General features: G+C 39.0%; 1 protein-coding gene across 8 annotated transcripts in view; it reads left to right on the plus strand.

Annotated features, from left to right (window-relative positions):
- The window catches only part of LOC100647165 (guanine nucleotide-binding protein G(q) subunit alpha), a 60,378-nt gene that overhangs the window by 29,025 nt on the left and 8,575 nt on the right, over positions 1-22,778 (plus strand). For all 8 annotated transcript variants that reach the window (XR_007225551.1, XM_012318901.3, XM_012318900.3 and 5 more), the window contains 2 exons: positions 22,079-22,263; positions 22,362-22,516. Coding sequence is in view for 7 of the 8 variants with exons in the window: in XM_012318901.3 (XP_012174291.1) it covers positions 22,079-22,263; positions 22,362-22,516 (340 nt within the window). In the remaining variant the exon portion in view is untranslated. The remainder of the gene's footprint in view (positions 1-22,078; positions 22,264-22,361; positions 22,517-22,778) is intronic.

The following is a 22,778-nucleotide window of genomic DNA, read 5'->3' on the forward strand; positions in this document are numbered from 1 at the left end:
GCAAACAACGATGAGCCGACAGTACGAAAAAGCTAGAAAAACTTTGTTATGCTGTTTGCTGGGGTATCGAGCGGATTCTTCGTTATGAATTATTAAACAGAAATGGCACGCTGACTGGAGAATCGTACGGTCTGGCTCCAGCAATCGGTGAAAAACGTCTGAATCGGCAGCATGTCTATCGGCTAGTCTTTCGTGGCGATAGCGCTGCATCTCATAGCGCAGGGCAGCGAGTGGTCATTGAAGATGTTGGATAGAAGATTCCTCGGCATCCTTTCTATTCGTCGGATCTTGCTCCAATAGACCATCGACTTTTCCATTCTATGGCAAATGCCTTCCACGGAATTTCCTCGCACGATAATGTGCAACTGCACAATTGGCTGGCATATCGGTTTATGGCAAAAAGCTTCGAGTTTCGGAAATGCGGAATTGAGAAGCCGTCGGTGCGTGGAGACCACGCGATAAATTTCTGCGTTTGTGACTAGAGATTCGTCTGGATTTCTGCGAGATCCGAAGGTACAAAAGTAATACGACGTATAAAAATAAAGAGAAATATAGGAAACAGAGAAGTACACAGTATCCGTTAGGATATTTAAACGACGAGACAAGTTCCATTTCTTTCATTGCGTTCAGCGAAAATTGGAATTTGCGTAAACATCGGCAGCCAAGAAACAAGCGACAACCAACAAGAAAAATACATTATTTTTAATAATAATGTATTTTTTTGATATCCATCGTTCGTAGTTAGCTTTCAAACCTTTTTTTGTAGCAACAGCAACTTGAACTATGAATATTGCATATGTACCGTGGAATATTGTAATTAACGTTACTTGTCAGAGTTCCGATCTCTTTATCAGTTGGTTTGTTATCCGTATTGGCAGTGTTAGTTTTGTAACCGCCGAAATAAATGTATAGGGACGCTCAAATTACACTTAGACTTGATATCAAAATAGTTTTAGATTTATTTAATGTGTGATTTACAAGATATTCGTCGATACGTATTTGCACGCGCCTCAGCGCTCTCTTTGCCTCACCATCTTCTCTACCGCACAACCAACGGAACAGTTGCATTCTTCCGTTTTACGAGACGTTGTGCACGCACATACTCCGACACACTCATACTCATATATGTGTGTCACTACCACGCGGCTAATCTAGCGTAGCACACAAAATTACACACATCTCGATAGAGAGATATGCGCGCTCCCATTGAAGTTGTAATTTTTAGAATTACACAGATTCTCTGTTCCTTGAATTTTGGCAATACCGGCGGAAATTTTGCGATAAAACACGTGGATTTGTCGCGTTTGTTGGAAACAACTTACACAATTTTCTTTCCTCTCTTAGCTTCTCGAGGCTGCGATTTATCGGAGCATTCGTAAAACTGCTGATGATAAGAGTGAGAGGTTTTTTCAACCGGATACTTGATCGCTGTAATAAAACGCAATTTTATAGCGAGACAAATACTTTTTATCTATTTATGCATCATATGTATTACGCATCAGTGCTATACTTTCACACATCGGTATCTATGACGGAATTCGTTAAATCTTTTATTTGCTTCCAAATTACCTTTTACGACGTTTCAAAATGAAACCTGTTACACAAAATGCTGAGTAAATATCGCGACGCCAGAAATAACGATTTATCCAAAGTCACGTTAGGCTAAAAGTATCGATGTTACACCGTAAGTCACTTTAGAAAATCAGGCGGCTGATTTTCAGATGCATCTCGTCGCTCGTTCGATGTTCTTCTTCATGTTCGTATTTACACATTCCTTTTTTTCTTTAATGCTTGTGTGTGAGTATATTGCGTCACATGTGATCTTATCGATGTGATTTATACGTCGAGATGAATCCCTTCAAAACGGAATACAACTTTCGAGCTCCGTTCAAGGGAACACGTTTTTCATTTACCTGCTAGTCGTGTCATTTACTTAACAACGAGATTTTCGTTTCGTTTGCTTGAAAAAGAAAGCTGGCTTCACCTCGCTGGCTTCAGTGATGTGATATTATTACGTCGCTGTATATGTCTTATCCGCCAAAGTAAGTACTTTGCAAGTTTACAAATCCGCCTGTATGGATGTTATCCTCTAAACAAAGGACTTGTTGCATTTTTGTGACGTCGAAATTATTCCACCTTTTCTCTTCAGTTTGCTACGTTGCTGTGAAAAGATTCAGATCCATCGGCGCTGGTTCTGTCATTATAAAAACATTTCCGAATGTCTGGTCATCGAGGCTCTAATGGAAAAATATTATTCAAATTTTTATAGAAAAATTGTATCCTATCGATATATTTAAAAAAATACAGCACGACTCCTATTTGTTGTTTGCGAAGAAACTATACTTTCGAAACCTTTCGTTACACCAGTGATCAATGATTGATGAAAATGGATGAAAAATGTCTTCTACTATCTATTTATTATATCTTCTAATATATATATTTCTACATATTTTGTTAAACTATCAGAGCTACGAGAACTGAAATATCATTTGCTAGTTGCTGCAAGTTTATGCGTTTCGATTTTAAAAAGATATCATCAATACGATCTTACGTTAGTTGTTTCTATATGCACGCTTATGTGAATTTGATTTGACAAACTGTTGATGCGATAAAAAGTACGCGTACGAAGAGGCAGCTGCTCGTGCGTGAGGCTAACCGGAATCATCGCGTTATTACGACGACTGCCGGAATATTTTCGATTATCGTAACCACGTCCTTCGAGCTAGAAGCGCGAAACATCGGAATGACATCTGGCGCTGTCATAAAATACACGTTTAGTATTGATTTTCATTCGTAACGTATCCGATCTTAAATTTAGAAATTGCACCGCCAGTTAGTATAAACGTATCGTCCCTTAATTCGGTTAACGCTGGGAAATCTGGCCGACGATCCGATCGTTTTCCTCGTTGCGTTTGCGGCTATATTTTCACGACGGCCACGGTAAGCAACATTGTGCGGATAGAGCATTAATTTGTCAAAGTTAGTTACCAAAGCTAATATTTCTTCTTCAAAACGTTCTATTTATTGTCAGGCGTTTAACATCGTTGCTAATGAAAGAACAATATTGTCGAATGTAAACCTGACGAGAGCGAGATAACTGTGAACTGCAGATAGTATGGCAGTAAATTGCGTAATATTATATCTTAATATTGTCGCGAAGTTTTTGCGATTTACGAATCGCGCGGTATACGTGTCAAATATACGAGAGATAGAGAGAAAAAAAAGACACCGTCGGAAAAAATTACACTAATTAGAATAATTGGAGAATAATTCGCTCGAGCGATTTGGTTGTTCATCGAGCCTTAATCGAACTAGTGGAACAATTAATTTAGCCTTGGAAACGAACATTTTTGTAGCACGGTTTTTTCCGTGAATAGTCCAATTGATCGCGTTACACGTCCACGATAAAAAACAATAAAAGTGGAGGCAGTTTGCAATTAGCCTTTGGAAAGAAACAAATGTGTCTGGCGTATGGAGGCGCACGAGTATATATTTTTTCTTCGTTACGAGTAATTTATTCGAAATCTAGCGCCAATTCCATTCGTGGAATCGTGGAAGCGGACGACTAATTATTTAAAGGTCGCTGGTTTCAAGAATCAGTCACGACGCGATTGTCACGTTCGTCGAGATTACAAACTGAAAACTGAAATTTATAACCGGCAATATCGCGCGTTAATTTGCTCAGTTGTCTTTGGTTTCGGGTCGCGCGAGTCTTTCGTTTGTTCTTCTTGCCAGATAATTGCTATTGTTTTTGCTGCTGCTTTTTTAACGTACGCTTAACGAAAAGCCTGCAGATATTTGGCAATTACGCGGTGTACGAGAGAGACGCTTACGTGCTCCGTAAGAAACGCAACGATGATATCGACGACAGAGATCTGCGTGAAATATCCACGGTGAATTTGTTGGGTTGAAAAGCGACGAAGAAAAGAAGATAATCGAAAGAGACGAACATTCCATGCGGCGTGTTCGTCGACGCTCGGTCGCCGATTATTCCGAAACAGCTGAAACGATCTCGATGATACTTTGTACAGGTGTTGTAAATACCGACGCAGCGTGATTGTAAGCCGTTGTACACAATTGGGTCATTCGATAGCGAATTAGTCATTGGGCGTAATAATTCTTTCGGCCGACTATTGTGTCGAAATTGGAAATATCTGCCGTTTTACGAATCTGTCTTTCTCGCTCTGCAACGAAACGCAGTTTTCTGTAATTGTACGTTAACACGATAGTACGATGACAAGCGTCATCGTGGTATCCTAATTTGCGACTGTTTAATTAAATTTCAGCGTAATAATTAATGTCGCGTTCAATGGTAGTGAGGGACACGTGCGCTTGCGATCGAAAATTATCGTTATCTCGTCGAGTATTCCGCGATGTCTGTTCATTTTTCACGATCGACTTGCGTTTATCGATATTCAAATGAAAATTCTCGTACGAGATTTATTCGTTTTTGCTTCTCCGTAATTACCGTGCTCTATCAATTACGTCGATTTACCGTATTACAAATGCATCGGAATTATATTTAGTAGTAACGAAATAGCATATTATTGTCCGTTAACGATGACACTTTTCACAGAAATAACGTTTCTTGCGTACCACTTCGTTCGTCTCGTTTAACAAAATTTACGTAAAAGCCGCACCAATTGCTTTCTTTAACGATTCGATCTTTCCGTCCGGAAAATAGAAAATCGAGTATTTTCTAATTCCGACGAAGAATATTTGCGATATAATAGGCAAATCTGGGCGCTCCTGAAATGTTCTAATTTCTTGGAACAATACGATCTAAATAGTTAAAATCGGTATCACGAAAAATGGTGCACGTATAGCCTAACTTATGGTCGAATGAAAATTCAACCGATCTACGAGCACAGTCTTTATCAAGTTTCTACAACTTCGTGATTCGATCAAACATACTTTTCTGTTTCATCATTATACGACAGTTACATTTACGAGGATCGACACGACGAATATTTATATCATCGAACCGAAATTAAAAGCGTCACAGCATTCTTCCGTTTTGCCAGGAAAAGACAAAGCTGGTCGATTATCGGCCAAATATTTGTTGAGAGATATATACATCAGACTAAACAACGTTTAGCCTTTAACGTAGATTTATCTCGCTGCTCCACTTATCGCAGCAATATTTCCTCTCCGCTACAACGTCTAATAGCATGAACATCGATCGTGCACCCTTCTAACGTGAGTAGGCACGTTTCTTCCGGGCAAGATCTCCGCTTTTCTCTATCTATCAACTTCGCCTGCACTTTCGCGCGGCTGTCTCGAAAATTGGCAAATATTGCATCAGTCGCCATCCGTTTCGTAGCAGATCGAAGCTCGTTTTCTCGACGAAACGGAGTTTCACTGCCTTCGCCACCAACACGCCGACGCTTTCGCCACGCAGCTCAACTTCGCCGAATGACCGAAGGAAAGCAGAAAATTTTTCAAATAAAACACTCTGGGCAAATTGATACGCGAAGGCAAGACGAAAGAAACGACTTGCAGCGAAATGATAGCAGAAAAACGGCGTAGTTGGAGAAAATATGCGAGAGAGGAAGAGTAAGAGAGAGAGAGAGAGAGAGAGAGAGAGAGAGAGAGAGAAGGGTAGCGCGTAAATATATCGGGGCGGTGGTGCTGCGGCTGGGACGGCTAAAGCGCTCCTGCTTTCCACGTCGGCATCTATCGACCCACCCCTGGTGCTGGCGATGGCGGTGGCGGTGGCGGTGGCGATAGCGATGGCGATGGCGGTGGTGGCGGCGACGATGGAGCTTCCACCGCCCTGGAAACCTTCCGCACGGCACAACCGTGAGTTACAGCTGCTGATACCCGGCTAGCCGAGTACTCCAACATCTACGTATAACTAAAGATCAATAGGCGATGCATCTGACCTCTATATATTTGTGGTTCAATCGCGCTTATGCGAATAATTGAAGATTTCTCTTAGACGACACTGCGAGTGCAGAAACGAACAAAAATGTTGGGTTTTCTCTTTTTATCGTACAACGTCCTACAATGGGAATATCGTAGCGTAGAATTTAAGAGCAATTTTCATTTGTAAATGATTACCAATAGCGTTAAAAGGTACGTGTGACGTCGCAACATCCTCTGTGTAAAACAACGTAAGTTAAACGATAAAAATGCTCGAGCAGGTGGATGTTAAATATGATCAGTTTTATGACAATTCTTACTGGTAACATCGTATAATATAGTTTTGTAAGAAAAATAAAAAGAACGCGTTGAAGAAAAATATTCTTTGTTTCTATACAAGTTGTCTAGAGACAAACGAGATTGATACGGCGTTTGCAAATTAAAAATGAACGTTACATTCGGTTCTCGACTATGGCAAAAGTAGAAACCCTTCTGACTCGTTTGCATCTTTTTACGCTTAAAATCTTCCGACGATCGAAATAAAAGAAATTTCCAGAATAATTTTAGGACGCAGGAGCCTTCTCTCGCTCTTGCGAGTCTCGATGTTTTGCACCGACAGTGTTATCTGCAAAAAGTCTCCGATTACTCGAACGAGCCACGAGAATATCGGTAACCGTGGATCGCGACCAGTTCCCATATCGCATTTCGCCGATAACTTTTTGTCGAAGATCGAACAGACGATAATTTTGGTTGGACGAACGTGGACAAACGGACGCTGTTTATTATTTTTAGAAAAAATTCGCACCGGGCGCTGCCGACCATGCAGATCTGCCAACGTACTACACGCTATGGCGCGAATTTTGAAACAGTTTTCTGTATGCCTTATTTTTCGAGCGAGTTCTCATATCTTATTAGATTTAAATTGTCTTTTTAGATTGAACTGCGACGCGTAATCGCTGGTGTGTCGCGTTCTAGAGTATAATTGCAAAGTGTATAATGAAGTTTTGGAGGATTGATTTAGCGCGCGGTAGCTGAAACGAATCGCCGGTTGCTAAAATCGAAGTATTTGTGTAAGCATGAATTACTAAACTGAATGTTATTGGTCTCGCGGGTGCAGTGTGTTCTAATCGGCGGAGGTTACGACCGTAGAAATTCGACAAGCCGGATACGTTTCTACGGTATGGGTGAATTGTTCACCTAATTAAAATCCTGATCGTGTTCATGCAGGTGTATTATATTTAATACGTTTCTGCTCGAGCGCGTACGTAAAATTCTCGCTGACTTTCGCAGAATTTTATTTTCCACGAAAATACGAAACAAATGTACGTTCGTATTTGTTGAGAAAATTGGATACCTCAATTGGGACCTAATTTCCAATTTACCAAACGCGTTTCTATTTAAAATGTATTTTCTAATTGGTTATTTTCATATCTAAATATTACGTTTCATTTTATTCTATTTTTCTACATTCCATATATCGATTTTTGCCAATACGACAGGCGGGCGAGTCTCTCAGAGATCGAACCACTCAGAGATCGCTCCTTGTGGATTTTTCAATTTCGTTGCTTGAGTATGTAATTGCTATCCAGCGTCTCGAAACACAAACGACTTATTTCTATCTTCCTCGTTACAAGCAGATAGTGCAAACGATTACAAATTTTAAAGAAAATTTTCTAAAGTAATATCCATAGTCGTTAATTTCTTCTACATTCCTTATATCGTCTACGCTTTCAATTTTTACAAACTATGGACTTGATCGACGACGTGGCTTTTGGCACCTCAAATGATACTTCTTCGGGTATATAAAATACAGAATACAGCACAGTATGTCCCCAAAAAATACTTGGCGAGAAAAATAATAAAATCCCCTTTTTACAACATATTACTCAACTTTTTAAATACGCAATAATCATAACAGCGGAATATACATAGCAGACGACCATTAATGCAGCCATTAATAAAAGTGGAGCGAGACCAATAACACCTTCCGTACCAATTTAACGGTAGGAAAGCTAATTATCCAAACATGAACCAACCATTTTCCATCAAAGGTATCGCTCGTAACGATACAACGCAACGACAGGATATTTCCAATCCAAGATGCCTTTCAAAATTTTCTCTCGACGAGCCAGTCGTTGAGAATCGAAGGTCGAGCCATCTTGTAAAAGTTAAACCGTTTTAGAGACACGAAGGGAGAAGCAGCTGGTTCGCACGACCACACGACCGCTTCGTCTCGCTCAAAAAGACATCAACGAAGCAATTTGCTGCGATATTCCAAAGATATTGCATAATCGGTTAATTATTAAGGTATGATTGGTCGGTTCCGTGGCGGAGTTGCAGCAGGGGTACGCGGGTATCCGAACAAAATCAATAGCAGCGATGTAGCACACACGTTGATCCGGGGGTTAGGTGCGAACGTGCACGCACACGCGTGGTCGACGGGTTCCTGAGGCGGCCGTACACCGGTTTTCCTCGGTTTTCCCGTAGAATCGTCTCTTCGTAGACTCGATGAGAACGAGGCGAGTGTTGGGTGACGGCGGCGCGGAAAGTACAACGGAAGAACGTAGCCGTGCCCCGCCCACCGTTCCGTTCGTTCGTTCATTCATTAACTTGTTTGCTCGGCTGGCTGGTCGCTCTCTTCCTTTTTCTCCCTCTTCTTCTTTTCTTCTTTTTCGCACACGTATCTCGGACGATGTCTCGCTCGCTCATTCGATATCGTTCGCAGCCCCGATTGCACAGCGAGTTACACCACTGCCGGCGTCTCCATCGCGGCCTCGCCGCCACTCTCGCCGAGTTCGCCTCGGTTTTAGGTCGATGAGACTGGCAGAGCGTCGTATATATACGGTTATCGTACTACGCTTCGCACCACCCTTGCATGCTCTTCCTCCGTCTGTCCGCCATTCTCCTGCGCTCGGCTTCCTGTTTCTTCCTTAGCTTCGCCTCTCCTTGCTGCTCCCCCTGCTCCCCTCCCTGTCCCTTGTTCATTCAACCGCCAGCCTTTCCACGTCTGCCTGTTTCCGTGTCGTCTCCTTTCGTGCACCTAGAAATGTAGAAAACAAGTATGAAAGCCGCACAGACTGGTGGAATAGCGCGGGGAACAGCGGCAGAACGTCGCTAAACTTGGATCACTGCGATCGATAACGTTGAGGACAGTTGTGAGTGACATCGGTGATACATCGGGAACGAATATCGTTCCATGGAAAGTTATGGGGGTACGAATTATTCTAGGCAGAACTAAGAGAAATGCGACGCGAACATGTGAGAAAAAAGTTGCACAACGTGCTAATTAAATAGACCTGTAGACCTACAAAAGCCGGATTAAACGAAGGCTAAAAAGGAAACGTGCAGCTGATCTGCTGTGGAACTCTCAAGGGACACTGTAAGATGACGTCGCGTCCAGAATAGTCGTTCACGTGTTTAAATTACGCGTCTAATTTATAGTTATAGTATGGGAAAGAAATTGCGCGACGGCAGAAACCGCGAAGGGAAATAAGTAAAATGGAAAAAGAAAGAGAGAGAGACCCTTTCGTACGTAGGAGAGAGCCGTGTTTGTTCGAGATCTCGCGCTGATTATTTCGCTCGCTGCCTGGAACAGCACGAGCAAACGATAGGATGTAACCCGTGGATATCGCTCTTTTTTAGCCATGGAAATTCCTGCGGACAAGGTGTTAAGTGAAGTTCCAACGGAGGGTGGAGAATTGTTGCTTGGATTATGTGGAACGTAGAGTGCGCACGAGATCGTTGTATAAGTTAGGCAGCAGTGTTTAAATATAGCTGGCGAGTATAAATATTTTTGTATAAAACTAACGACGAACACACTTTTCTAATATGATGTACAGACAATTTTATTTTTATTCTTATCTCAGCTGGAAAAGTTTTGTTTGAATTTTAAAGAGACGATCGTTTGAAGATTTCAATATATTCGAATTGTAGAACGATCATTCGTATCTACGATATTTCTTTACGTTACTAATCATATCTACGTACGAGTAGATTAAATATTTTTAATGCGATTATCGGATTATTTTATAAAATTTAAAGACGTGGTATTATTGATACATCGTGGTAGTAATTTATCGCACCATCCGTACATTTCGATGTTTTCATATAATACATGTAATATAATACGTACTGTATATAGGATGCAGCACATAGTATCAGTTTAATAATACTCCGGAGATTTATAAAATGTGCAAATAAAAAATGCATTTATCCGTACATTATATTAATCAATAAAAATATATTATTTACTTTTGCCATACATTAAAAATTATTTCAAATATATACGAACGCGCGGTATTATTTAAACAATGTTATGAATAAATACTCACTGTTTCTTTAAAATAGAAATACAATTTTTCTATAAATTTGTCAGTTGTGTTTTTATAAATAATAAATAATAAAATAATAATGTTATTGTTAATAGCGTTCAAATTCTATTATGACTCTTTTATTGATTAAAAGTAAACGAAGCCTTGTTTTTCTCAAGTAATATCACCATTAAATTCCGCTGTTTAATTAATAGATATAGACATTGCCATCGATATGCATTTAGTCGCGTTACAAAATGAATGCATTATGTTGACTCATTTGAAATCTAAGTTTATCGTACCACCGTCATCATAAGAAAAGTCTTTAAGCTATTAATTTTAAACAAACTTCTTCTAATTCTATTATTAATTACGTAATTGGATTTTACAACAACAACATAACATTTGTCGAAATTTCGAACGTGAATGGATTTTGAAATCGTAATTAATCTCTAAATATAATTAATATCTAAAAATTTAATAATCAAAATAAACGACTCGTAATATGATTAAATTAATTTTACTTTACGTATATATCTGCGATAATGCAGTTCAATGCAAGAAACAAATACAAATACAAATTTTGTTATTTAAAAACATATTATTTATTGACATATTAGCATTTAGGGATATGTTAAAGAACCCATGCTCAAATAAGTTCCGGCACAGAAGATTTTGTAACTTCAAATCTCTTTCACCAATACAAAGCAAGAGAATGAAAGCTTACGCTACTTATTATTTTTCATGTTGACTTTGGTTTTCCAAACCAATGCCATTATAGTCATTTCTATATAGGACTTGAAATTTTCGTATCTTTACATGGAATACACGATTGTTTACAAATTCGATACCGGGTTTAACCCATTTTCTCACAAATACGACGTTGTCGGTTCTCGCACCGAGCCACAGAAAAATGTACAGCTGATGTGAAAGACGCAGGAGATCTCCAGGCTGAGAAGACGATTATCCGCCTAATCGTTTCTTCTAAATTCCTACCAAAGATCATTTTCTTACACCTCGAGCAAGTTTATGGCAATTTATTTCAGTGTCCCTTTATCGCTCTTAATAATTGGCGAGGAAAGAGTCGATGCGAGTTTTCGTAAAAAAGAAAGCGACATTCGACCGAGTTTGATAGTCGATCTCTCGTACGGGTTCCCCCAAGGAATATTTATATTTCGAGAATCTGGTATTCGCATTTATTAGAAGGCTGGAAGGTCGGGCAAACTTCCTTTCGCATATCTCGCTCGCCGTGACTCACTCGATGCATTCTCTCTGTCTTCCTTCCTCTTGTCCTTCCATGATGTGTCCTTTATTTTTAAACCAGGCTCGAGGCCCGCGCAGCCCTGTCTTTCATAGCAATTTACCGCGCTACTCTGTGCCGTCGGCTTCGCCAATCGCAATTCTTCCACATTCATCGGCCATAAAGTCAACGCACATATGTACATCGAGGAACCAGCTTCTTCCTCCCACTCAGCCTTCTAAGAGCGCGATAAAAATTGTTTCGAAAACGTTCAGCCTGCCTCTCGACCCCCACCGCGCGGATATTTCATAGATCGCGCGGTGGAAATTTCGTATGGAATTTCCTTGGAGCGTTCTCATGTCACCCTTGTCCTCTCGTCACGAGCGTACATCCGCTCGACGTTCCATCGAACGCTAATTGGTATTTTTAGACCACACAGATGTATCTATACTTAACATACCTATTGCGTCATTCTTTATCGCATGAAATTTTATCAGCCAGAATTTTCCTTTCCAGTGTTTTCCTATATTTTGGCTGGCGGGCTTGTTTCCGGTTAACGAAACGACTCGTTCGTAAGATATCGTTGCCAGTTTCGTACTCGTGTAACGGTAAATCGACAATTTTCTCGAGCGGAATTAAACTTGAGAAATTTATCGATCGTTGTTCATTTACAGAGAATTTGAATTAGAGTTGAAAATGGCTAGCGTTATACGCAGGTCGTGTGCTTTCGAAGCGTTTTATGCATCTTATCTTCCTGTTTCGTGCTACAATCCAAAACGATCGCAACCGAGTGTATTTGTTCAGGCGCGTGTTTTGTAAATTTCTGACTAATTTAATTCGATTTAAAAGCTGTTTACCGCTGAAAACTAAAATCTTATTCCCCCAGGATGGTTCATATAAAATCGTTCGAACATAGTCGTGTTAATTATTCCCGCACCCGTTAGAGTAGCTTTAATACGCTAATTTTTACTTTCAAGAATCGCAAAAGTTATTTAATATCCATCGATACCTATACAACTTGTAAATTGGACATTTTTTAGCTTCTCGCTGTTTCACACTGTTTTCAAAATTTCAGAGACACGTACATCTTTTTTTCGCTCTCCTACGATTTAAACTTAATTCTCTCAACTTTTTTTTTTACTCACTTACGTTTTACGTATACGTATATTTATATACATATACATAGATCCGTGTTTTCATATCACTTTTTCGTTAAATTCGATCGATGAATTCAAGCAAGTGGAATTTTGACGAATTGGAAGAAGAAGGAAGAGCTTGCAGCTCGGTCATACCGAGTGTATCAAACAACAATTGTTAGTGTCTCGTGTCATACGTATCTGTGACTAATGATCTATTCATTAGAATAGTACGCCACTGAGCAATATTAACCCACGCACAATTTCTACGTACTTCGTAATTATAACGATCTATTCGTAGAAGTAAGTTGATACACGAAAGAAACACACGTGCCATAACAACGTGTCAGAAGGTCTGCCCATACAAATTTCATAATCTCGAACACTGTTTCACCTACATAATAAAACCTGGAAGAAAGGTCGCTGAGTAGCATATTTTGAGAGGCTAAATAAATACGTAATAAATACCGAAACATTGTCTCGAATATATTATTTCAACAAACGTTCGAAACAACGGGGAACGACGGGTTAAAATAAAAATAAAAATAAAAACGTGTACTCGAACGTAGCGGCAGATATCAGGAATTGTTTAAACGGCAGCAAAATAAAATATATAGAAAATAAAAAAATAAAATACTCGGGCAAAAGAGGATAATCCGATAGGCACAGAATTATCACGTCTATTTTTTTTATCTCGGCGAACGAGCGTTTAATGTATACTAATCAACTTACGACGAGTTATATAACTTATGCACCTTATACCACATATATCATAGTATACATTTTAATTACCTATAATTAGTCCAGGTACAGTATAGATAACATAAAAAGGAGCTGGGGAATATAACGTTGAATTTTTTAAGACGTTATGTGTGATAATCGTATGTTAAACTGTTAAACCAACTGAATCTGTTGTATCGAGCATAGCGCACCTGACAATTTACCTATTAATCTCTTGTCCAAAAGAAGACATTTGTAATTGCTGATAACTTCTTGTTTAAATCTGCAGTTTGATCTGTAATTTAGAATTTGATAATTGTCGCAAACAAGATATTTAGCGCTAATAATACAGTGGCTTAACGTAATCGCAATACAATGCAACGGTAGTAAGTAATAGTGTAAAATAAAATTCTTATGGGCTGAATTTATAACTTAAGTCGTTGCATACGAAATGATCCATTTCGGAAACGTTTTGAACCTGTAAAATTCTAAAACTAACCGATCGGTGCTTTGTGTTCATTATTTTATTACAAAATGGTGGATTGTGTGTTAAAGCGAACCATAGGTCAACATTTTCTTACGTGAGTATAAACTTGGACACATCGCTTGTGATATTAATATAGCTTTCGAAGAAGCTGCATCGGAAGAACGGACAACCTGATGTTGACGAATAATTTAGATCTGTACGAGCATCAAAATTAAATTAAAATGTTACCAGGAAGAATGAATCTGTAACTGTAACGGTTGTAAAGATAAATAAAATATATTGTTTTACTTGTCCTGAGTCAAATCAATAAAACATTAATTAAAAAATATTATCTTCAGTGAAATTACGAACGTTGAAAATTTTATTAGCCCTGCGATTAACGTTGCCATACTTCAATCTTGCTCTCATTTTTGCTAACAAAGGAAATGTCTTGTTCGACACAAAACTGGAACGAGGAATCATTCTTACTGTTTTTTCTTCTTTCGTATTTTCTCCAAACTGAAGATATCTTCGTTAACACTCTCCGTTGGCATCAACGTGTCCTCAAGTTCGTAAGCTAAACGTTAATATTCGTGTCACGCGCAAATCGTCCATTTACCTAAGGTTCAAGAACATGAAATTTTTACGAAAAATCGTCGGCTACTGGTTAAACTTACTAATAAATGTATGCACCAAAGCGTTAATATGAGAAAAATGAACGTAACTGTATCGAAAGCATTTCATCAGCAACAACGTAACTCTCCGTACGAGCCATTCACAGATCGTCTTTCTCAAATTTACAAAATTTTCCACATTTTCTTATGTCTTTACCTTACATCCTCGATATAACCTCCTCGATTTTCTCTATTTTTTATTTCCTACAATTATAGCTATACATCCGTACAGAACACGGTAGCCCGCGTATCCCAAGGCAGGCCAGAAGTTGTCGCTAATAAGTGTGCTAACGATTCGAGTAGTTTAGACGGGATATGCGACGCCGATGAGATATACAGGTGCCTAAATAAACCTCTTAAAACGGGGGATGTCGTTCACACGATATTGTGCAAACTGACGCTGCCCTTGCTTGCGCGCGACAGTTAGGCGGCGACGAAGAAGGGCGTGTTGGTGAGAACGGAGATCGCCTTTTCTCAGCGCGGCGCGGACAAAAGGCAGCGGTGCTGCTGCCGCTACCGCCACGCTTGCTAAAGACTAAAGAGAACGCGAGAGAGCTGTTGGCCGGCCAATGCATTCGAAAGGGAGAGACGAGAGGAGATCCATACGCGGTGGCTGCATGATAGCACGCAGTAGTGCTGGCTGCTCGCCCGTTTTCATTCATGATTTTCGCGAGGGCGATGCTGGCGCCGTGCTCTGTGTGTACCACCTGCACATCTTCCTTTGTCGCCACCGCCGCCGCTGCCGCCGTCGCCGCCGCCGCCGTCGCCGCCGTTAAGCCACCCCACCTTTTGCTCCGTTTCGTGCTCCGTGTTTGTTGCCGCCCCACCATGTTCAGGGACGTACACCCGCGCAAGTGTTATTGTTCTTTCCAAGGAGAACAGCTAAGAGCCCTACAGCTAAAAGGTACAATTAGAATCGAGCGCGTGACCCCGCTCTGCGCCACTCTCCACTGTTTAATTCTCTTACAGCTGGATCGATTTCGGTTTTTCGGCTTTCTTTCCTTCTTCCACTTTAGTTTTACTCTTCAGCGGCTTTCGTTCTTTAGCACGTCGAATGATACGGGGGTCACCGGTGACCGGCGCTCTACTCGTCGGTAACGCCGCGGGGCCCACCGGTAACCGGCGCGCCAAGATTAGTAGAAATATAATATAATTTGAACGAATGTCAATAGTTGTAAATTTTGTATTATTAGCATCGTCACTACAACGGTGCGACGAAATTAATGCAGTATGAAACATATAAAAATAGTCCTATTTATACATGAAATATGGACTTATGATATTTCAACATTGTATGTATCGCGTAATAAATAATTCATCATGACGCCACGGGCAATCTCTGTAAAACTAGCATGGCATTCGACGTGTTAAACGAAACAGATACGTTAAGTGGCGGTGAAAGCAAAGAAATTCGCCGTTTCTAGAGTCTTCTGCATCGCGTAGCTTTTTCGCCAATAGTACACTACGTTATTGTCTTATCTTAATATTGGAAATCGTATTTCAACATGTAAGGTATGTAGTTCTAGCATTTATGTTTGGTGTCGCGTAGTATATCGCTTTTGTTTTCACTTTCCGAAGTGCAGAACCGATCAAAATTTCGTTTCCTTGCATAGATACCCAGGGACGAAATCAGGAACGCGTTCTTCGCAAAGAAATATGAAATGGAGTCATCGCGTGAAAATGAAGAAGATCAAAACGTGGTGTGTTCCGTACGTGACGATCAATTTTCGAACGACGCGAGGGCAGAAAATTGGGTTAGATGCAGCGCGTATTTCAGACGACGCTATGAGCTGCGCGCATTTATATCGCAAACTAGAAAATTTGTATGTGATTCCTGTACAGATCGTGAGATTTGTCTTATTTCATGTTTCATATCAACATATTTTGAGCGCGCAAAAAGGCGAATAGTACAAACATTTTCTCACCAAAATTAAGGGGAACAAATTAGAAACTATACTATATAATTAAAATCTATATCGCAAACTAGAAAATTTGTATGTGATTCTTGTACAGATCGTGAGATTTGTCTTATTTCATGTTTCATATCAACATATTTCGAGCGCGCAAAAAGCGAATAATACAAACATTTTCTCAGCAAAATTAAGGGGAACAAATTAGAAACACTTTCTTTTTAACAACTGAGAGACGTGTCCTTTTACACGTATATTTTTTACTCTGTCTGATTGAACTTTTATAAAACATCGATTACAGATCTTCGTTACTAAGCACTCAAGGCAATTATACAAATTTTATCATACGGAGAAATTGATTTTTCGATAAATGCTAAAATTGCTTTCGATAAATGCTTACTATATTTCTAGATCCCATATGTCTGGTAAATCTGATCTGATAAATTTCAGCCTGTTTCATCCACTTTGTTCTGAACTGGATATGTACTTTTTTCAATTCTTTGGATATTTTCAACCTTTTTCAATAATTGGTTCATCTAATTTGGTACCATTTTAGAACTGTGTGTTGTACCGTGAATGGTAGGTCAATAGGGCTCACACCACAAAGCAGCTTCTTTTTATAACAGAAATTTTCGCGACAGTTTAGACTCTATTCATTCTTCTATTCTTTACTTTTCTTTCATATTTCCCTATATCTTTCTTCGTTCGAACACCATGCTTTACGATTTCCTTACCAGCTACTTAGACGAACATTAACTGTTCACCAAATTTAAACGGTGTCAGGTGGCAATATCGAGATGTACAGCAAAGATACTGAGCGAAGCATTTTTTAAAATAGATTTTACATACGTTTCATTTTCCCATATGTATGTCAAATTTGTATAACATTGAATAACACGAAATTTATGTAGATGTTATATTTAATAAATGCTAATTTTTGTAGCCATTGTACATGCACAGTGTCTTGCAACCGAGATGTTGAGAAACGACATTGATCAACACCAAGAAAGTGATGTTGGTAAACTACTTTTTTAAACCTTGCCTTAGACTTTGCTGTCATTTACGTTATCTTCTTGCAATGAATCAGCTTATGGAAACGAGTAATTCGTTTCAAGAGGCAAACATTAGTCGTACACGTATGTAGCATAATTGTGAGGCTGATAAAAGGTTGAGTTGGCCGGTTTGGCTTCCGAGAAGCTCGGTTGATCATACAACCAGGTGAAAGGTAATTCACGCGGCAAAATAAATCCGAAACATAGTATAAATATTTCCATGCGTTTATCTAATGACCTAACACGATAAATACAAACATAAGTAAATATTGTAAGTTGAGATATAGTTCGGTGTACACGTAACAAGCGCATGTAACGTACTTGTATTTACAGCCAAGTTGCTCGGAATCAGAGGCTGATACAATCAAATTCTATGGTTACAAAAGGTTGTATATAATTTAAAGAAGAATTACAACTAAAGTTACTGTTACAATCCGCCTCGTTGAATCGAATCTACGATCTTTAGCACAAACGTGACTGGAGGAGTTTAAGAAACACGCATGTTTCTCGTGTTGTTAGAAAACTGGTAGTTAAAATTGGTTTGATTAGGTTGATTTGAAAAATTGCTGTTTAACATTTAGCTAATATCCGCGATAATAGATGCAAGTCAAAGGTTAATATTTCGTCTTGTTCAAGTTGACTGGTTCAAATTATCCGAATGAAAAGCTACCAGCGATGATAAAGTAAAGAAACGTTTGCAGAAAGTTAGATGGCCAACTTTCAGCTAACTTGGATAAAGAGCAAAGAGGTGTAAACAAACGGTTCGGCAGTTTATACAGGTGACAATCTGCAACGAGAATGACGAGGATAATTTCATGGATTATCAAATCGAACAGCTCACTTAAAGTACGGCTCGATTAAATGGCGAGCAACTCCTTGCGGAAAAAATTAATTTGCACACTTCCGAGCGTATGATCCGATAAGGGTCGAATTAATCGGCTTGCAACCTATTTAATGTCGGCGTTATTATTAGCAAGAAAGAGGAAAAGAAATGGTATATACTAGTTGCAACGGCTGATAGTGTTAGTTTATGAGCGAATTATTACTCCATTATAGCAGCGGCTGCGAGATATCATAGCATCCACTATTTACAGCGGAATTGTGACTCGAAAGTTCGACTGAAATTCGTATTAATTCGTTTGCAGAGCCCTCACTGAGTTTTCGTTGGATTCTTCTCTCCTTCAAATTATTCCGTAACGATGTACCTGTAATTTTCTGTTCATTATCGATATATTGGAAGGTGTTTATTATCATTAATAAGTAGATTCGAACAATATATGGCAGGCTAAAAATCATAATGATGTAAATGAAGATATTAAGAATTTTATCGTGTATTTCAGCTCTTAAAAGTATCGTAGTTTTATTTTTATAATTAAGTTAGTTATAACTTTATTCTCTGCCGCGATACGTCTTCATGGCCTGAAAAAATATAAATTTGTATAATGATAAACATAGAACATTATTTTGTAATATTAAATAACGGTTTATTTACGCCACTATGATTTTCCGTTGTACATCTATGAAGACATTGCTTGAAATTTAAAACTCTCCAAAAAAAGGATAGCACAAATTAATTTTTATTCTTATAGTAGCGCGAATTTTGCAAATTCGTAGAAAAATCGTTGCAACAAGCGTGTAAAATTATTAGTTAAAAAAATTAATAACGAAATGTTTTAATTAAAATTTTAATAAAATCTCTGACTACGTTTTTGCTGTGTTAAAGAGGAATGCATATTCCACAAACATAATTAACTGAAACTAGTAAACTCAACAGAAAATATGTTAAACTATAATATAATAAATTTCGAAAGTTCCAACTGCAATTATGACGTAAAAATATTTTACAAAAGTGATTCCGTAGGTCAATTTCTGATTGAATGTCTTAACGTAATTATCCACGGTGGCCGCAAAACCACACCATAGTATTTATTGTAGCATTTACATACTAATTAATTAGACCCGAGTAATATCCAAATAGATGCAGAGAGAAGAAGGAATTAGTACAATGGCGAACCGAAGAAAATTTATAAAACGAGAAGTATAAAAAGGAAATGTAACTTTACAAAACGAGCGTTGCTAATCGGGTAAAAGATTGTCTCAGTGCATAAGTTACTGAAATTCATAATATACCAACATAAAACTTTAACATTAAATTTTCTGTTATTTTTATACTCTATCGTATGACCAAAACACAGAATGGACCTGACAGAAAAAGATACTCTTGGAAAATAAGGACATGAGCAGGTATTTTTATGAAATTTCACGTAATTCAAAGAATCGGATACGAAAGGATACAGAGAAGAAGAGAGACGATGGTACGTCCCTGGTGTTGGTGTCACTTCCCATTTCGGGTTAGCGGCTCGGTTTTTCGTCGTAGATGTTCGTATGCTTCCGCCGGCGACCCGGAAAAGCACGAGGCGCGCATCGGCCGCTGCGCGGAAATTGTCGAACGAGCGATGGAGGTCGGCGGAGGTCGGCCAACTCGAACCACGCTGCGGTGTCGATTCGATTCTCGATACGCGTAGCTGTCGCTTGGAAAATCGTTGGGCCGGCTTTTGTCGTCCACGTGTTCTCACGGGAACTTTGGCCGTTTCTTGCTACGAACCGAGCAACGCGGATCATGCAAATGCAAGTATTAATATGCGACCCGCCGAGTAACTTACGCAACCGTTAATAACTCGTAATGTTTGTAGACAGCCGTACATCCGTATTCTATTAACGAGTGATAATGTAATACGATATTTGTCATTGGAACGGTTTGTACATAGAAGCAGGACGGCTCAATATTACCTCTTTTTCAGTTGTTTCCCTTTCAGACACCAAGATACGAGGCAGAAACGAGTAACTGGATCGCTGTATTAATTATCGAATAGCGAGCACCAGCGCTTTGTTGCAATCGATACTTTCTCTCGTTCTTTGATCGCACAAGTATCGATGATATTTTCAAATTATTCGATTCTGCTTTAATGCAGTTTACGACGCACTATTTGACAAAGTGTGGCGGCGTATAATAATTGAGTTTACGTGTTTGATTGTTGAACGCTGCTTGTGTACGAACACAAATAGCGTTACCTAACATGCAGTACCGTGCTACTTGCTTTAATTGCTATTGGTAGCCTATTGGTTAACGCCAAAATTCTCTGTTTATGCTTTTTACGCTCCTTTCGTTACATAACCTTAGATTTGCATTCGCAGAAAAAATTCGGCACGCATAACGATTTTAAAGCTTCGATTACATAAACATCGATATAAGTCGAATTAATCGGCTCGGAATCGTTGAGTAACAAGTGGCAAGTAGCTTCAACTGGATATTTAATGAAAAATGGATACCTGAAAACGTCGTAAAAATATCTGAAGCTGGCCATAAGACATAAAAAAGAATATAAAAATCGTCTTGGAATGTTTGCAAAAACGGTCGATGATTTGCTCGGTACGATTAAACCGAAAGTTGGGTAAAAGTCGACTTAGCTTAGAGAACTCGTATAATAATTAAGAGAAGGTCGACGCTGGAAATAGAACGTTATCTAATAACCATTTTTCTTTTTAGTTGAAGAAATAACAAAGAATGGCTAAGAGAACTCTAACTTCGCTTAAAACCCGAAGAAACGTTTCAAGTGTGCTGAATTTAGATAGCTTGAATGAGACGAAATCCAGCCATGGAATTGGATCTAAAAATTAAAGTTACTTAATTTTAATGTTTTGTTTTTATTTATATTCTGCACTCTACGTGATATAGGATTTTTTATTTAAATATAGAATACAAAGTAACGTTGAATATTCTGAAAGAAACCAAATGTAGTAAAACCTGCTCTGATTATTTATTACGACATCAGTCGAGAATCGACGCCCTGAAATTTGAAAATTCTTGACATAGATCCTGCTATTTTTGATATAACTAAGTAATTGCACTTTCAATTGAATTGCTACGCGGATACCAATAATATCGAATATTCTCAAGAAAAGATGGATCTCTTTTTTGGAAATTTCTCAAATGTCTTAAAAGCTCGTGATTGTAAGTGTTGTATTTATCAGTTCGTACAGCGAACTATTCGTTCCGGAACTCGTAATTATTACAAGATGATATTTCTATAAATAGCCGTGGAAATAGGTGAATGAAATTTTTAACTGTGGTTCGTTTCTTCCTAATTATCTGACGGAATCTACTTACTGATTTATTAAATTGATTCATCAAATTGACCACAAAGATACATCACAGTACATTGTTGGCTGTAAATATTAGGACACCCAATCGTTATACGTACATTTGCTGAAAAATGGCAAACCTTACCGTGCTTAGTGTCTTTAGTATTAGGTAATATGTATTATAATTTGTACAAAATATCCAACGGTGTATTTACATTCTATCGAAGCTTATTTCTAGAAAAATGATTATTTTGTTAAGAAATAAGTTGATTGCAATTACCGCTACAAAACAACAGTGGTACATCGCACGTTTCACAGACAGATTTCACAGATACGTACTATCTGGTAACATTTGTTCCAGTAAATACACAGCTTTAGCCGATTTATCCTAATAATACATAATGGCAAACGTAACGCACGCGATAGAATACCTTCGTTACGTATGAATGAAATTTATAAATTCATCGGTCGATTAAGCCGAATCGTGAAAGTACGAGTAACCCAGAGAAAGTCGATTACCTCGGCAACGTTCGCTCGTTAATGATTCACAAACTTGTTACAGGTACTGGTGAATCCGGCAAATCCACCTTCATTAAACAGATGAGAATCATCCACGGGTCTGGTTACTCGGACGATGACAAGAGGGGGTTCATTAAACTCGTGTACCAAAACATTTTCATGGCCATGCAGTCCATGATCCGGGCGATGGACCTCCTCAAGATCCAGTACGCCTCATCTGCGAATATAGTGAGTATTTTTATCGGTGACCCTGGGCTCTCTTCTCCCCGTGTTAATTATGGTAACCAAGTACAACTGAAAAATGTGTTGTTTCCATGCGATCCTAGGAAAAAGCAGAACTCGTGCGAAGCGTGGACTTCGAGACAGTTACAACCTTTGAAAGTCCATACGTAGAAGCAATCAAAGATTTATGGGCGGATAGTGGTATCCAAGAGTGTTACGACCGCAGGCGAGAATATCAGCTCACAGACTCCGCTAAGTAGTAAGTACCGTCTGGCCGTGTCTTTGCCATCTACTTGCCCCTGAGGAGAGCGTATCTTTCTTTCACCTCGTTCCACTCGACGTCATTGTTCGGTTAGCAGTCCCAACGTGTCGGCCCCTAAACGAGTCGAATACGCATAAGTACAGGCCTGTGTGAAACGTTAAACGCGTGTAACGTCTAAATATGAAGAATCCGTTGTAGAGAAATATTTGATGGAACGTTGAAGGTTTGCATCGACTGCTAGGTTTCTATTTAATAAGCG

The sequence above is a fragment of the Bombus terrestris genome, chromosome 10 (assembly GCF_910591885.1).
Source record: "Bombus terrestris chromosome 10, iyBomTerr1.2, whole genome shotgun sequence".
Lineage (NCBI taxonomy): Eukaryota > Metazoa > Arthropoda > Insecta > Hymenoptera > Apidae > Bombus > Bombus terrestris.